Source organism: Pyricularia oryzae, chromosome 1 (genome assembly GCF_000002495.2).
Source record: "Pyricularia oryzae 70-15 chromosome 1, whole genome shotgun sequence".
Classification (NCBI taxonomy): Eukaryota; Fungi; Ascomycota; class Sordariomycetes; order Magnaporthales; family Pyriculariaceae; genus Pyricularia; species Pyricularia oryzae.
The window spans coordinates 4,855,417-4,871,518 of NC_017844.1; the positions used below are offsets into that span (position 1 = coordinate 4,855,417).

The following is a 16,102-nucleotide window of genomic DNA, read 5'->3' on the forward strand; positions in this document are numbered from 1 at the left end:
CATGTCTTGCAATCAGCAATGTCGCCCATGTCATTCCCTCCTCTTGGGAACGGTTCAGAGCCGAGAAAGACTAGCTGTTTAGGTGTTCACACAGGATATGCAGCATCCTTCTCGGGACAAAGCATTGTTGCGGATGGCCCGATTGCCGAGAATGCGAGGCACTGACTTGACATGGTTGTGCTGATTGCGGTATATGGGCCTATCAACCGAACGGCAATCCACGGGTGAACCAACCGATTGGATTGTGGACTGCTTCTTATTGCATCGATTAACTGGGATAGGCTACAAAAGAGATCCGCACAATGGTGGGTGGTAGGGCTTCTTCTGGGGACCCCCCAGTAGCCATTGGTGAGGGTTTTGCATACGCATTTGCAACGAATTTAGCGCAAAAAGGTTGGTAGTATATGCCGACCGTCCAAGGCGCAATGGCGTTGAGCTTCGAAATCACGGGGATATTCGTAACCTCGGGTACGTGTAGCACAATGCGTCATCACTATATGGAGTGACACCTGCTTACTGGTACGTGCAGTTAGGGACAATCAGGAGCCTCCGTGGGCAAAAGACTCGATTCTGTGCTCGAAAGCCGATCATGGTGATAATAGCATAATATCTCTTGGCAGTTTTCGGCCGTTATTCTGGCCACCCCCGCCGACTTGGGCTGTTGTTGCAGAAACAGATCTGGCATGCCCCTTCCCTAGTCACCAAGACTCCTATGGACTTTGCAAGTCTCATAGAACTTGCCCAAAAAAATCTACACCAAACTCCGGAAGCAGACTTTGCTCCCATGATGGCAAGGCCCATGTCCTACTACCTGCTGCTGTTACCGCGAAGGATTCGGTTGTTCGGGTGTGCCTCGGGCTCTGCCGTTGCGAGAAAAGCTCACACCATCGGAGCGCATTGTTGATGCGTCAGGTAGAGCTCAGTGCCTCATGAGATGTCAACCTCCATCTCCTCGGTCGTCGGCTCGCCGTCCTTGGACTTGGTAGTCTTCTTCTCCGTGACATCTGCAAGTCGGGGAAAAAAAACCAGTCAGCAAAAGCGCCAGGCACACCCTCCCCAAGCTTAGCACGGGGGTGTTCAGGAACCTACCCTTCATCTCAACCTCCCCATCGGCCTCCATCTTCCGCTTCATGGCGTGCGCCATCTTCCTCTCCAGCTTGCGCGCCTTCTTGGAGCTCAGCTTTGCGCCGGGGCCCGACGTCGGCAGGAGTCCCGGCCTGGCGCCGCGCTTCGTCGCCGCCTTCTCCACCCGCGACAGCTTGCCCTCTGCCGACGACTTTTGCTGCACCTTTTTGCCCTTGGCCGCGCGGGCCGCGAGCCGGTTCTTGGAGGGCTTGTTGGGGTTGCTGACCGACACCATTTTGGCTTTTTTTTTTGTTTGTTGTTCGTTTGTCGTCGGTTTCGTCTTTTGGCGGGGTTTTACCAAGGTGCAGGAGCAGTTGAGGGTTTCGAGTGCTTTGATTGACGGCGATGTTGAATCTTCTTTTTTTACGTCTGATTAAAGTGCAGAGAAAGAGTTGACTTGGAGCGGGGTTTTCCAGAAACTTTTTAGTGGAGACTTTCGCTAAAAATCAACGCGACGCGGTGAGGATTTGCACGTGACAAGAATCGATAACTTATATCCCGCTACTTCAACTAAGCAGCAGGCTAGCAAAGCATCAGATATATTAGCTATAGTTTATCGCGAGCAAGTACAGCACTGCGGATTTATTTGATGCACATCGGTGCAGAGCTGTCAGTCAACACCCAAAACGCCACCCGGCCCAATATGCAATATGCTATATACATAGGAAAAAGGGAAGGCATCCCAACACTAACGCACTCACTCATGGGTGTGCCTAAACGGACTCAATCTAGTTATGAAAGTCTTAGGAAAAAGCTGCTTCTGTAAGCCGTGTGGTATATATCCCGTGGTTCACGGGTTCGATGGAAACATTTCACGCAACCCGATCGCTATTCCTCCCCACAGTGCTCGGGCTCCCCGGCCCTGTGCTGGTGCTGCCCTCTACGTCCTTCTCCTTCGAGAGTAACTTCCTCTTCGCCGCCTCTTCGTCATCCTCATCATCCGTCATCAGGCCGTCGAGCTCAAACTCCTCAACGTCCTGGAGTCGGCGTCGCTCAGACTCTATGACGGCGTCGTCCCTCGTGTTGGCTGCCGTCAGGTTCTTGTACGCGTCCGAGTTGTAGGATGCCCTGTCGTAGACATGGAGGAGCATGCAGACAAAGAGGAAGGTGAGGAAGGCGAGACTGTAGAGGATCAAGATGTAGGCGACGTGGTCCATGGGTGAGCTTTCGAGAAGTGCCATTTGCTCTTCTGTAGCACCCATGAAGAGATAACCCGAGGCAAACAGGAGCTAATGGGGCTTTGTCAGTAAAACTTCTTCGGAAGACACGGCGGTGGAACATTGTACTCACAAATACGGGCACGTATTGGAAGCTGTTGACTTCATCACCTGCAGTCGACACACCAGTCTTGTCCTGCAGCACAAACGAGACTTCGATGATCCTCGTCACGCCGGCTGCCATAAGCGTGTAGCCAAACATAGAGTGCAGTGCCGAACTGGCCATCGAATGTTGAGTGTGTGCCGACATGGACCATCCCGTGAGGATCAAAACGAATCCGGGGATAAAGTTACGCTTCGGGGATCCATCACGGCCACGGCTGAGCCAGATACCGGCCAAACCGGCACACCACCAGACAATACCCATGGCAGTGTGCTGCCAGTCGTTGCCCCTCCACTCCTCTCCCCAGCGATGCTCGGTAAAGGTGTTGACGCAACCCCAAGCGGCGATTATAGCGCTGTCGAAGAACTCTTGCGACCTACCCGTGCGCCTCAGCCAGAGTTGGCCGGCCAGCAGCATGATGGTGAGCAGTGTTCCGTAGGCGATGAAAGCGCTTCCCATGATGAAATGGGCCACGCACTGGCCGAGGTGATCGTCGTGGCAGAATCCCAGCGCCGCGATGCCGCCAAACAGAAGCTGCACCCACGAAACGACGGGGAACAGCTTGCCGTTTATGCCATGTGCCACCACGAGCCACCTGCGAATGCGGCCGAGGAAGCCCCGTTCGATGTGTAGTTTTAGGTAGACGCCGAGCACGATTTGTACGAAAAGGAGACCGTAAACGACATCGGCAAATCCGGCGTGGGCGCTGTATGCAAACTCGCGGCCGCCATGTGAGTGGCCGAGGATCGCGCCAAGGATGGCAATGGCGGAAGCAATGGTTTGGACAGGTACGTGCCATCTGCTTTTAACCAACTATGGTTCAACGAGAGGAATGTTAGCAAGGGTACACCGCTGTTGCAAGATCTTCGCAGACGGATGAGCAGGATGCACATGTGACATACCCCTAAAACCATTCCCAGAGGGAACAGCACGCCAAAGGCGAGCATCTGTATGAAGATGTGAACCCATAATGTTGTATCCTAAGATGTAGCTGTTAGTTCGAAATCTGCGTGCTGAGATCCGCTCGCAGATGCAAGTTTCTCTGCATTAGATGGCTGACGGTCCGAGGGTATCGGGGACCTTGATGACAACGCATCGCCCAGCTCGAGGATAGACGTACGATAGGATCCATGGATATCGCCTCTCCCTCCTGAATCTTTTCTTGGTGGTGTTCGTGGCCGGAACCCATTGGAGCGAATAGCAGCACTGCTGCTATTAAGTACCACGCGCCGTTTGTGAATACCGATGAAGCTGAGGATGGCAGCAGACGACGCGGAAGAAGAGATGAGACCGAGGCCACAGGCATCGGGCCTCGTTGCTTCATCCCAATTCTCGACCACGCCATTGGGCCAAGAGTTCCGTTACGTCCCTTTTACTTTAATTTTTCGAGTGTCAATCCTTGACACACAGTGAGGTAGATGGTCGGGTTGGTAGTACCGCCCTGGCCAACTGGCACTCAGGGACGGTGCGGTCTGTGGAGTCCTAAGGTCGCCCCTTGTTTCGAGGTTTCGAAGTGGTCGCGGGATTGAAGCCGTGGTGGATCAGACGATGTCAGAGGGGCAAAGGCCGTTCGCCGTCGTTTGATGCTGCACTGGACAGTCTTGAGTCGTCGAGGTTTTTCGTGATGCTTCTCGGTCGAGGATTAAGGAGAAATGGATTTAGGAAATCGTAAGCACCAGCGTCGAAACGGCGAAGACGAAGCCAGCAAGCGCATTCAGACACATTTCCGGTCGTTCAAAGGGATACGCGGTAGATCCGACAGAGCCGGTCGGTACTTTGATCCAGGGCTCAAGGGGCGCTAAGCCATTGCTGGGAAGGCTGCCAGTGCCACAACCCCGCCGGCAGCAGCCAAGATGCTGACCCTGCGAGGCCTGGCCTATGGCAGATGCAGCTTGCTGTCGTGTTACATGGGACTCGATTGGTTGGAACGACCCATATGTGGGTCTGTTGGAACTTAAGCCTGCATGGGCATGCGATTCCCCGCTTCGACATTCATTCCAGATGTCGAAAATATTCAAGACTGGGGGACCTCATGATCTCATTGTGGAATTTTGGTGTGTGCATTTTGTACAAACCGTTCGTTTCGCATCGATTTGTCGTGCAAACTCCACATTGTGTTGAATTCTCGATTCTTGTGTGAACCTTCAAAGGATTCCGCTTTTCGACTTTCAAGGGCTCTAGCACCACCTTTTCAGTGCCAGGAACGCCCAGATGTTGGCGGGCGGCGGCGCAGGCTTTGCCACTTGTCGTTTGGAGGCGCAAATTTGACACCTACGATTCCACTGTTTGCCAGTTGACAACAGACCATGTCTCAAAGAGGCTGTGCTTCTTGGTGCAATTTCCGCCCTTGCTCATCAGGCCCCAGATTGACACCGAGGCTCTGTACACTCGGCAAAAATGTCCCTCCCTGTACAGTAACGCTTGTCCTTCGAAGCTCGACTTGATCCGTTGGACCTACTTCGTAAAGTTATGCTATCGTATTTCACAGGGATGCAGGGTATGAGCTCCCTTTTTTTATTTCGTTCGAATTCCCTTACACTGTCGTTTCCAGTCATTATCGCTTGCACTATTGTAATGTGCATCGCATATCTACCTGGGCTAAACAAATGTCCATTAAATGTCTAATATGCTTGGACTTGATTTGATAGCTTTGATAGCTAAAGTTACTATCAAGTATCAAAGGTCTAACCTCCATGTTACATCAAGCTTTTGCAACCGATCCACTGCTTGACTTTTGCTAAACTCCCCACAGCAAACTAACCAAACAAAATACTACCAGCATCTAAACCGCGGGAGGCACACCTTGAGGATAATGGAACATGTCGCCCGGATCAACTGCAGTCTTGATCTCGCGGAGCCGCTGCAGGTGGCTTCCCCAGTACCCCCTTTGCGCGCTCTCAGGGCTCAGCCTCGAGTCTGGATAGTTGGGATACCGACCCCAAGTCTCGCCGTCGTCCTCTCCGATGGTCTTGGTCAGATCGCCGACGAACTCGTTGATAAAGGCGAATCCGTCGGACGGATAGACCCCCTTGGTATCCACACGATCGTAGAATAGAAACAATAGCAGGTGGTTGCGGTGCGCATAAGCTGCCGAGTCGGCTTCAGGTCTCGACACGGCCGAGTTCTTGCCGCCGTGCAGGTCCACTTGTACGTACCAGTCGCGGCGTGTCGCCTTTCCTTTGTTGAACCAGTAGTCGACAAAGGCCTGAATCTGGGTCGATTCGAGTGCGTGGGTGTATAGGCTGGATGAGTAAAAAGTCTCAGCCTGTTTCGTTTCGCGGCGGGATACTTAGTGGATGTCATCACAACAAATCAAGACTCGGGAAGGGGGTGACTGACCATTTTATAAGGCCTGGACTGGTCCAGGTTCAACCCGTTCCCGAAATGCGTCAGCTGCCCCAGCCAGTTGTCCGTCTGGGAATACTGCAGCTTAGCCCCGGTAGCTGTCACCAACGGAGCCAGCGTCTGTTGCAACACCGTCTTGTTTCCCCAGTACATGCCCTCGAGGTTCGCAAACTGCCTCGTGATGAACAGGCGCATGTTCAACTCTGCCGGCATCTGCTCGGCCGCAAATTCCTGCAGCGCCCTGAACCCATCCACGGCCGTCGTGTTCTTCCAAGGTACCTGCGCGATGAAGTAGGTGACCTCGTCGGGCGCCTCAAACGTCTCGAAGCGCATCTCGGCCACGACGCCCATGGACGACCCGGCGCCGCGGATGGCCCAGAACAGGTCTGTGTTTTCGACGGACGAACACTCGACCACGCTCGAGTTGGCCAGCACCACGGTCGCCCCGACGAGCCAGTCCAGCATCAGGCCCTTCATGTGCGACGACATGCCGTACCCACCGTGGAGCGCGTGCCCGCCCACTCCGACGCCTGGGCATGTACCGTGGCTGATGGCGCGCTTGCCCTGCTTGTACAGCTCGCTGGCGACCCTGCCGAGCCGAGCGCCGCCCTGCACGGTGGCGATGCCGTTGTCGACGTCAAGAGACACGTTGTTCATGCGGTCGAGCTGGATCACGAGGTGGCCATCCTCGCCCCCGGTGCCAAACGAGGCGTAGCTGTGCCCGCCAGACTTGGCGTTGGCCTTGAGGCCTGCGCTGGCGGCGCACGACACGGCGGCCTGGGTCTGCGGGATCGTGGTGGGCGTTGCAATGGCGGCGGGCGTGTAGTTGAGCCGCAGGTTGAAGGTCATGCTGTCTAGGAGCCAGTCGGTGGAGCCGGGAGCGTCGACAGGCACCTCGGCGGCGGAGAGGCAATCGTCCAGCAGTGCGATCTTGGATAACGGCGAGGCCAGGGCCGTGCACACCGTCAGGGCTGCCAACACGACGGCTTTCGTGACTCTATGCATGGCTGATTACTTTCCAGACTTTCCAGGTCATGCTGATCAAGATCAACATAGTTTCCAATCCCGTCGTAGCTAGCTGGGTATCAGTGCTATTTCTACGTTTTTTCTTTTTTTTTTTTTTCAGTGCTGACTTGAACTCCACAGTTCACCAGCTCAGTCCCGCGTCTCCGGCCGGCTCGCCGCAAGGTTCAAGATAATCTCATGATAATTAGATTGATCCAAGGCCCGGGACTTACAGCCGCGGGTCGTACCTGCGCGTCCCAGGAACAGCCGGTCGGCACGCAGCGCTTATCTACCCCTTAAGCGATGCCGACTACCTTGACCGGCTGAGATTTTGGGAAATGACAAAAGGCTTGTTGCATTTCCGAAAATCCCGACCGAACCACGCGATTTAATCTACGTAGGTAAGCAGTCCCACAAGCCCGATACCAGATGCGTGGAACGATGCCAAGTTTGGAGGCTGATGGTCAACTCCCGTGATAGAGTAATCTTGTATATTTGACATCCCGTTCGCGGCCGTTTTGCTTGGTTAGATGGAAAGGAATAACAGCCGTCGGCACGCAGTGTTAAACAGCCGGGACTTTGTTTGGATTGTCCTAATCTCCCTGGATGCGGTGATTGGGGCTTGGTTTGTATCCAGAAGATCAGCGATGATTCTCTTGCAAGGGACCTGCAAAGAATTTCTCGCCAAAGCGCCGAAGCGAATACGTCTGGGTCCCTCAATGAGGAGTCCCCCGTTGGCATTTTCTCATCAATCTCACAGCCCACAATGTGGTGAGATGGCTTTCCACCCATAAGTTCTTGCTTGTAACAAATAACCGATCACAACCAAACCTGTAAAAATCCTGACCGGTTTATTGACGCAGGGTTGTGTGACGGCTTAGTCTTCCTTCCATCCACCTGACGGGAACTGAAATATAGGCACTGCATTTATCCGGTGTAGCGTCACATCAGACAGGCTGCCGAGACAGGAGTCCCGGCTACCCCCGAAAAATCTACGCACCAACTCCCGCGCACAATTAAATACAAAAGGCTTGCGTTGGATCTTCCGAATTTAGCACTCTCGTTGCTTGTGTAAAATTCCTGAAATGGGCATGGGGGCGGCTTGAGGTATTAACCGGATATACCGCTATTTATTTGCACATGACTTTGAGCAGGTATTAACATGCTTCTCTACCAAGAGTCCAAGACACCCCGAAACAGCTCAACCATGAATAAACACCCCGGTAAACTCCCTCCACGATCTGCATTTAACCACAGAGCTGGGGGAAAGCAACGAAACCCCTGCATTGGCAACGCCGCTTTGCACCAAACCCCGGATGTTCAATCTCCAAGATGCCCGATTGGGGAAAACCGGAGTCTGAAAAGCCAGACCAAGTGCTATTTCTCCGCCTGTAGTCGCCCGGCCCCCACATCCCACCAACCTAAACTTTCTTAACTTGTCGTCAGTATAGCAGTAACACGACTCCACACCTGATCAAAGGAGCTCATTTCTCTTGGTTTCGGGTAGAGAAAAAAAAAACGGTTGTCTGTTGATCCACATTGTGATGGGTGTCCGTATACTTGCTTCCGCCGACAGTGGCGATGCGCGTGCCGATGATGTAAAAGGCCAGCTGGTGCCTCGACTCGCGAAAAAGCTTCGTGACTGATACCTACCTCCGTTTTGTTTCGTCTTTTCATCCTCTGCCAAGATATCGTGGATAGAACAAAACGCAAGGGGGAAAAAATGCTGGCCTCGCTGCAGTCCCTGGCCCTGAGCCTTTCCCTGTTGGTTGCGACAACGGCAGCGCAGTCCAACCTCGTCGTGTCCCACTTCAACGGCAACGTCTACTCGCTCGCCTTGTCGGGCTCGCAGTTGACGCTCAAGCAGACGCTCAAGGCCGGCGGGACGTGGCCGGCCTGGGTGACGTATGACAACGACACACGCACCGTATACGTCAACGACGAGGCCGGCTGGATCGCCCCGACCATCACCGCGCTCAGCGTCTCCGCCGACGGCACCCTGGCACAGACGGCTGCTGCGAGGAGCAATGGTGAAGTTCACAGTGGCTTGTACGGGGGAGGAGATGGCAAGGGATTCATTGCTGTAGTGCAATAGTAAGTATTGTGCAACATTTGGCATGATTTATCACATCAAGACCAGTTCTTTCTTTTTTTTTCTTTTTCTTCTTCTTTTGTTCGAGCCCAGCTAACATTACACCGCAAACCCAGCGAAAACTCGGGGATATGGACATACAAACTTCCCATCACATCATCGTCACAGCCACTCCAGAAGCTCGGGCCCTGGACCATGCCGGGCCCCGGCCCCGTCCCATCCCGCCAGAACAAGCCGCACCCGCACTCGGCCTTCCCCGACCCGACGGGCCGCTTCCTACTGGCCGGCGACCTCGGCGCCGACCTGATCCGCGTCTTCTCCATCGACTCCAACTCTGGCCAGCTGACCTCGTGCGCCGACGTCAAGACCGGAGCCGGCGATGGGCCCCGCCACGGCACCTTCTTCACCGCCGGCAACTCGACGGTCCTGTACATGGTCAACGAGCTCGCCAACACCGTCACCACCTACCGCGTCGGCTACCCCTCTGGCGGGAGCGGCTGCCTGGCCCTGACCAAGGCCCAGTCCATCTCCACCATGGGCCCGGGCAGGGCGCCGCCGGCCGGCTCCAAGGCGGCGGCGGTGCAGCTCGTCGGCGGCCGCCACCTGTACGTGACGAACCGCAACGACAAGACGTTTGGCGCCCAGCAGGACGCCATCGCGCTGTACGCCGTCTCGCCGACCGACGGGCTGCTGACGTTTGTCGAGACGTCCAACTCGCGCGCTTTCTTCCCGAGGACCATGCAGGCCAACAAGGCCGGCACCATGCTGGCGGTCGGCGGCCAGACGTCGAGCAACGTCGTCATCTTGGAGAGGGACGCGCAGACCGGAAAGCTCGGGCGCGTGCTGGCGAATTTGGTGGTTGGCACGCCGGGTAGGGCGGGTGAGGAGGATGGGCTGAGTGCTGTTGTTTGGGTTGAGTAGGGTTCGAATTGGTCCTTGGGTGGGGTTTGAGGGAGGTAGGGATGATTGTAGATCTTTTGGAGAAACTGTATATATGAGACTCCATTAACAACGTTCTTGATCCTCTAGAGTGCCGTTTGTCCTAAATGTATCGAAATGGCTGTGATTTACTCGCCCGTGACATGGGTCAATAGATAGGCGTTCACATGAGCATAGTCCATTTGATACACAGTTCCATCTTTAGCAGCAGAATTTCTTTCCCAGTTCGCAGACAAAAGCATGCAAAATCTGTAGGTCGGATAAAAGCATTCTTTCAAAAACATGCAGATACCGCAACTGTTCGATGCCGTCGTCCATGATTGATAAGATGTATTCATAACATAATGTTGGTATCCAAAAACCCCATAACTCCGATTCCATGTACCAAACGTTAACCTTAGGGACATGCAGGCTTGCTTGCTAATTCTGACAATTTGCACCAAGACAAATGAGGAAAAAGAGGATGCAAAGAATAATTCCAGAGTAGCTTGCTGCCTTTAGACACACAAGTACAGAGACTTTTTTTTCGCGCAGTGGCAGAAAGTTCTGCCCCGGATAAGAAGAATGGAACAAGTCGCAACCCACGATAGGCTGAAGGCCTGCATCATATGGCCTGCCAGTCCATAGCATCAAACATGAACTGCCACTCCGCCTCCTCGTCCGTTTTGCTCTTTTCTTGAGCCGGCCATTCCTCAAAAGGCGGAGGGCGATCCTCCCTGCCGGGCGTTGGCGTCTCCATCTCGTCGGCCCAGCTAAACTTGGGATAGGCGGCGGCCGAGGCGCGGGCCGCAGCAGCAGCGATGGCCTTTAGCTCATTGACGTAGTTGGTCGCCACGATGCAGGCCTGGTCGAGACCCCCATAGATTGTCGTGAGTATGTTCTCCAGATCGTAGCTCTCCAGTGGCAGATTCGTTGCCGGGTCCCTGTTGGCATCGTCGGCGTTCTTCCACCTATTACGCAGATCCTTGGCCCTGCCCAGGGCGCGGCGCACGTCGCCTTTTCCCAGTGCGCCGTGGAGGGGGTTGTCCGTACTGTCCAGCGCCTCGAGGACGTTGGCGTGATACCTGTGTTTGTACGGCCCGGTTCCATTAGAGGATGACGACGATGACTCGTTGTGCTTGCCCGTGATGACGATGTTGAATACCGCCTGGAGATGCACCAGCGCTCGCTCCAGCAGCATGTAGTATTCAAAAAAGTCGAGCTTGAACATCATGTCCGCGTCGGCAAACTCGGCGCTCGTCGCATCCGTGGCCTGCTGGTACCCCTGTGCCAAAAAGGGCAGCTTCCATTTCATCCGCCGTACTATGCGCAAGTATCGCGACAGCTCCGACTCGGCTCGCGGGGCCTCCTTCTGGCTGACCGTTAAGCTGATGACGGACGACGTCTTCGGGTTGGGAACTTGGATGCCCGAATTCAGAGCCGGGAGAGGGCTCAGTGGTGGCGGAGGAGATTTGATCGGAGTGTCGACCGCGACAGGATGTAGGCTGTCTGGAGGGGGCGGCGGATAGCTGCTGGTTCGTGTGGCTGGAACAGAGCTCGATCTGGCCGACGCCCAACGGCTACTAGATAGACCTTTGGCTGCCATTGTTCTTTCTGCACCAGTTGTTGACTATGGATAATGCGCCGGTTGACCTGGGCAGTCAACCTGCTCTCTCTCTCTTTTTTTATTCTGTTTTTCTTAGAGGCGTTTCAGCTCTCAACTGCCAAAGGTGAGACGGCCGGTCAGTGCGATGTCATGGTCAAGACAGCTGCAGAGATGCCAACAGGCCGAGCGGCATAGACCAGACGACCACCGCGACAGGACAATAGGCAATGAATGGTTTCAGGGTATTTTCGGCATACTAATGCGCCATGTTGGGTGCATTCGCATGACCAATGCTGGTTAATACAGTCAGAGGCAAACAAAGCAAGTCGATGAACAAACAGAGGGGTCCAGTGAGGGGAACGCGTCAAGTCCGACAACGCTCGGCGCGTCGCTGTGGTATGCAGGGGAGGTGGCTTGGGAGGTTGGGGGTGTGGATTTGGGGATACACGCAATAGGAAGGTGGGGTAAGCCTCATTTTGAACGGCCCCCAGGCGTCCAACAAACGGGCCCTCCTTCACGCAACAAATGATGCCACCACCAAGTCTGGATTTTAAACAAGGGCTTACCATGCAGCAGAAGCTGACTCGGCTCTGGCCCCCTTGAAGGAGGGGCCGGAGACAAACGCGCCAAATGCCGAAGACAGGAAGCCCCGGCATCCTGCGTTTGAAACTTGATATTGCTTGCTGGTCTCAGAGATATCGCGGTCCTCTCTGTCCAGATCTCCAAGTCAAGTCTGGAACGACTGGAAACCGGTTGGATTTTCGCGAGCAGTATTTAATACCTACTTGATCGCAAACCTCTTTATGTTTTATGAACAATTAGTCGGATATCTCGAACTCGACTTTTGAGATTTGGTAACGGGTCACATTGAGTTCACCAAAAAATCAGCACACTTTGATCCCATCAGGAACCAAACTCAATATCAGAACCTAAACTTTCCACGTGGCCTTTGCCAAATAACAACACACCCGCATAAACCAGCCGCCAACCCTCTGGCAATGTGGGACGAAAACCCCTGCCTGATCGAGGAGCCACTGCCCGGAACTCTAGATGACGCGCGCACGCCGCTAGTGCTGGTGCACGACGGCGGCGGCACCGTCTTCAACTACCACTGCATCGACCCGCCGCTGGGCCGGCGCGTGCTGGGCATCGCCAATCCAAACTTCCACACCGGCCGGTCCTGGCTCCCCGGCGGAATCCCCGAGATGGCCCGCCACTACGTCCGGCTGCTGCGGGGCGCCTTTGACGACGGCGCCGTCACCGCCAAGAAGGGCAGGAGGATCATCCTGGGCGGCTGGAGCCTGGGCGGCCTGCTCGCGCTCGAGATGGCCAAGGTTCTGCGCGGAGACCGCGCCCTCAGGGTCGTGGGCCTGATCATGATCGACAGCGTGTGCCCGCTGACGTGGGTGCAGCCGTCGGGCCGCCGCGACATGCTCCCCATCCAAGCCGTGGCGTCGCAGCATCTCTTCTCGGAGCGGACCAAGCAGGAGACGCGGGACAAGGTGTCGAGATGCTTTGCCGAGGCGTCCGAGATGGTCGGAACGTGGGAGATGCCGACCTGGGAGGACCACAGCCCCCCGCCGCCCGCCGTACTCCTGAGGGCCGTCGACCCCGTCCCGGTGGATGGTGGCGGCCTTGCGCGCGTGGATCTGGCGCGGCCGCATCCGAATTTGGAGTGGGATCGGTACAGGAAGAACATGTTCCTGAGGGTGGTCGACATACCGGGCCATCACTTCAACGTCTTTTCCATGATAAATGTTGAGCATCTGTCTGCCGCTGTGAGGGAGGCCTGCGAAACTTTGGAGGCCATGCCCCTCCCATAATCAACAGCACCTTGTCACGAGGGAACTTTTTTTTGTAATGAATACACCATAGAACAACGGTCTTTTTTTCAGCATAGATCTGGATATTACCCGAGTTTTATATACTCCTAAACATAGAATAGAGTAAAGAAGGGCTTGTTAGGCCAGGTATCAAAGTTCATAACGGATCATAAGACATAATCGTCGTCGTCGTCACCAACACCAGAAAAGTATCAGCCAACGTGAGAAAAAGCACAATACAAAAAACATAACCACAGAAAACCGTCACCAATCTTTCATCAATGATCCCTCGCCGTGACAGCACCCACGGCGAGGGTTTCGATCCGGCCAGAATACAGACGCATCAGGTGCGCCGCGGGATCTCCCCACACGACGGCGCGCAGCTGCTGATCCGTCACAACTTGTGCGACCACGCCCTCGTTCAGCCGCTCCTCTACCGTCCGGCGGTCACTGCAGGCCTTCTTGGCCCGTTTCGGGTCGCCTGACCGCAGGACCACGATCCTCCCTGCGTTGCTGAGCGTACTGGGCGGGAGCTTCCAGGTGGGTTTTGAGGGGGAAGACTTCTTCTTGTCCGAAGACGAGGAAGATTTGCTCGATACGGATGCGGTAGAGGACGAGGAGCGCTTCTTTTCCTTGTCTGATTTGCTGCTGCTGCTGCTGCTGCTCTTCGACTTGCCGCTGTCCTTTTCTTTGCTTTTTGTGGGCGCAGCGGCAGCAAATAGCTCAAGCAGACTCTTAACATACGCCATGTCGGCCCGCGCCACGGGGTCGCCCTCGTTCACGAAGCTCAGGAATAGGCTCTTTTTGTCTGAATCAAGAGAAGCCAAGGGCAGGAGGCTGACGGGCGGAGCGCCAAAGGTGACGCAGTGGATGCGGCGGAAACATCCTGCGAGGTTCGAGAGCTCCGAATTCACGACTTGATTCTTCATGTGGGCGTACAGCAAGGCTGCAATAGCACCGCCGGCGCTGTGGCCCGTCAACAGTAGGGAGTATGTGCTGCGGCCGGGGTCCTCCTCCAGCAACTTTCTGAGGCGGGCCGCCACTGGGGCGATCATCTTGCGGGCAACGGACAGAAAACCAGCGTGGCAGAAGTTGCCCGGATCGTCGAGAAAGTCGAGAGGTGAGGTAGGCGCCGTGTTGAGGTTGACGGCCCAATCCATGAAGGAGGCGCTGCCACGAATGGCAAAGACAATGGTATTCATGTGGTCCATGGGAACCGACTTGATCACCATGGCTTTGGCTCCCGTGCGCCAATCGGCGTCGACGTGTGTGTCCATCTCGGCCCCACGCGGACGGGCGTAGACGCGCTCCGAGTACTGCGCTGCGAGACAGAGAATTGGCCAGGTGGGCATGTAGCTGTTGATACATTGTCAGTTGATGAAAATTCGTAAAGATTTGTTGAGTAGAGGATACGGTATTCAAGGAAACCAAAAGAAAACAAAACAAAACAAAACAAAACTCACAGCTTGAGGGGAGGCAGATCCATCGGCAACTTGGAGTTGGCATACAACTCCACCTTGGAAAAATAGTCACCCGTCATAACACTGGCTGCTATGGCTGTGGTCTGCCCCTTGGAATTCTTGTCCGGTGAGCTCATGCGGCTAGACCGTTTAGATGCCTTATCCCCGGACTTGCTGCTGGGTCTAGCCGTCTTCTTGGAAGCTACCTCCGTTTTGGCGACTGGTGGCGCCACGGTGCCTGGGCCTTGCGGGTTAATCATGAAAAGCTCCTGCTCATTACCCTTGCATTGGTCCCCATCAATCAGGGTCAAAACACTATTAAGTCTTTGGCCAAGTCGGTCGCACGCAGCCGCGCTCTGGTTGAGAAGCTGGGAGCCGTAGCCATGCCAAGCCGGAAGACCATCATCAAGGTGGTGCGGTAGGTGGCGAACTTGAAGGCTAGATGGCAGGCACCCATTGGCCATGTCGACAACTGAGTTGCCAATGTTAACAACGCTGTTGGCAGTGGCGCAGCCATAGGCTGGACGGTGGACAACAGGCAGTTGTTGACCAAGATAGTACTGGTTCACCACAATCGGCTGCTGGTGATGGCCATGCTGGCGCGGATCTCCGAATTGGTAGGATGATGGGGGATAGGATGTGACCCAGCTCGATGGGATAGTGAGGCACGTGGTCCCTGCAGATGATCGAGGCCTACCGGGGATGGACCCGGGCATTGGAAGTTGCTGATGCCATTGAGGTTGAAGTTGAGGTTGATGTTGTGGCTGAAGCGGAACAGGAGTGGCTGTCCGAGTATGGGAGGTTACTGGTGGCCGTGAAGCAGTCTGAGGTCGGGCTGGTTGAGGAGAAGCTCCCGGTGCCAATGTTGTAGGTACCATCGGCTTCCTCGTGTATGGAGGAGGGGGTGATTGTGCTGCGGACTTGAGTGACGGTTGTGCTGCTGATTTAAGTGATGGCTCCGTGTGGGAAGGTGTCTTCTTGCTCCTGTTTAAACCGAAGAAGCCCATGGTGGGCGAGGCGCAAACAGCCAAAGTCAAATTTCAGAGATAATATGACTTGAAGGTGTGTAGGTTAAGGTGGACTCCACTGGGAGATGTTGAAGCATGAAACCAGGCAAGATTGCATTAGATTATTCTCCGGGGAAAGGCCAAGCAACTAAGAAGGACTTTTTGTCTATGTCCGCAAACAGGATTCAATGCAGGAGATCAGTGCAAACCAACAGTTCAGTATACCCAAAATGTGCAAAAGGGGGTTGAAAGAGGAGAAAAGAGAAGAGGCGATTGACAGGTCACAAATACGGCGGCCAAGTGGAATAAAAGGGACGCACAAGGCCGCCCAGAGATTGGTAGCACATGTCTGCACCGACACTCTACTCTGTATCTCGTCGACGCCCACCCTTCCAGGCCCT

The 16,102-nt window shown here is 54.9% G+C and overlaps 7 protein-coding genes across 7 annotated transcripts; 2 read left to right on the forward strand and 5 right to left on the reverse strand.

Annotated features, from left to right (window-relative positions):
- Window positions 1–569: 569 nt before the first annotated feature.
- On the reverse strand, window positions 570–1,533 carry MGG_05335 (uncharacterized protein). Its single transcript, XM_003710123.1, has 2 exons — window positions 1,090–1,533; window positions 570–1,004 (listed from the first exon to the last, which is right to left on the reverse strand). Exons 1-2 carry the CDS (start codon window positions 1,358–1,360, stop codon window positions 928–930), a joined length of 348 nt encoding a protein of 115 aa, XP_003710171.1. The 5' UTR covers window positions 1,361–1,533; the 3' UTR covers window positions 570–927.
- Window positions 1,534–1,580: 47 nt separating this feature from the next.
- On the reverse strand, window positions 1,581–4,289 carry MGG_05336 (uncharacterized protein). The gene is made up of 4 exons (XM_003710124.1): window positions 3,566–4,289; window positions 3,348–3,425; window positions 2,416–3,258; window positions 1,581–2,354 (listed from the first exon to the last, which is right to left on the reverse strand). Exons 1-4 carry the CDS (start codon window positions 3,788–3,790, stop codon window positions 1,938–1,940), a joined length of 1,563 nt encoding a protein of 520 aa, XP_003710172.1. The 5' UTR covers window positions 3,791–4,289; the 3' UTR covers window positions 1,581–1,937.
- Window positions 4,290–5,037: 748 nt separating this feature from the next.
- Window positions 5,038–7,145, reverse strand: MGG_05337 (glucooligosaccharide oxidase). Its single transcript, XM_003710125.1, has 2 exons — window positions 5,785–7,145; window positions 5,038–5,710 (listed from the first exon to the last, which is right to left on the reverse strand). Exons 1-2 carry the CDS (start codon window positions 6,793–6,795, stop codon window positions 5,228–5,230), a joined length of 1,494 nt encoding a protein of 497 aa, XP_003710173.1. The 5' UTR covers window positions 6,796–7,145; the 3' UTR covers window positions 5,038–5,227.
- Window positions 7,146–8,070: 925 nt separating this feature from the next.
- Window positions 8,071–9,808, forward strand: MGG_05338 (uncharacterized protein; the record flags this gene model as incomplete). The annotated part of the gene is made up of 2 exons (XM_003710126.1): window positions 8,071–8,889; window positions 9,004–9,808. Exons 1-2 carry the CDS (start codon window positions 8,519–8,521, stop codon window positions 9,806–9,808), a joined length of 1,176 nt encoding a protein of 391 aa, XP_003710174.1. The 5' UTR covers window positions 8,071–8,518.
- Window positions 9,809–10,430: 622 nt separating this feature from the next.
- Window positions 10,431–11,679, reverse strand: MGG_05339 (uncharacterized protein; the record flags this gene model as incomplete). Its single annotated transcript, XM_003710127.1, has 2 exons — window positions 10,431–11,310; window positions 11,669–11,679. 2 exons carry the CDS (start codon window positions 11,677–11,679, stop codon window positions 10,431–10,433), a joined length of 891 nt encoding a protein of 296 aa, XP_003710175.1.
- Window positions 11,680–11,950: 271 nt separating this feature from the next.
- On the forward strand, window positions 11,951–13,498 carry MGG_13017 (uncharacterized protein). The gene has a single exon (XM_003710128.1). The coding sequence runs from the start codon at window positions 12,410–12,412 to the stop codon at window positions 13,232–13,234; it is 825 nt and encodes a 274-aa protein (XP_003710176.1). The 5' UTR covers window positions 11,951–12,409; the 3' UTR covers window positions 13,235–13,498.
- MGG_05340 (uncharacterized protein) lies at window positions 13,279–15,934 on the reverse strand. The gene is made up of 2 exons (XM_003710129.1): window positions 14,698–15,934; window positions 13,279–14,590 (listed from the first exon to the last, which is right to left on the reverse strand). Exons 1-2 carry the CDS (start codon window positions 15,699–15,701, stop codon window positions 13,513–13,515), a joined length of 2,082 nt encoding a protein of 693 aa, XP_003710177.1. The 5' UTR covers window positions 15,702–15,934; the 3' UTR covers window positions 13,279–13,512.
- Window positions 15,935–16,102: the final 168 nt, after the last annotated feature.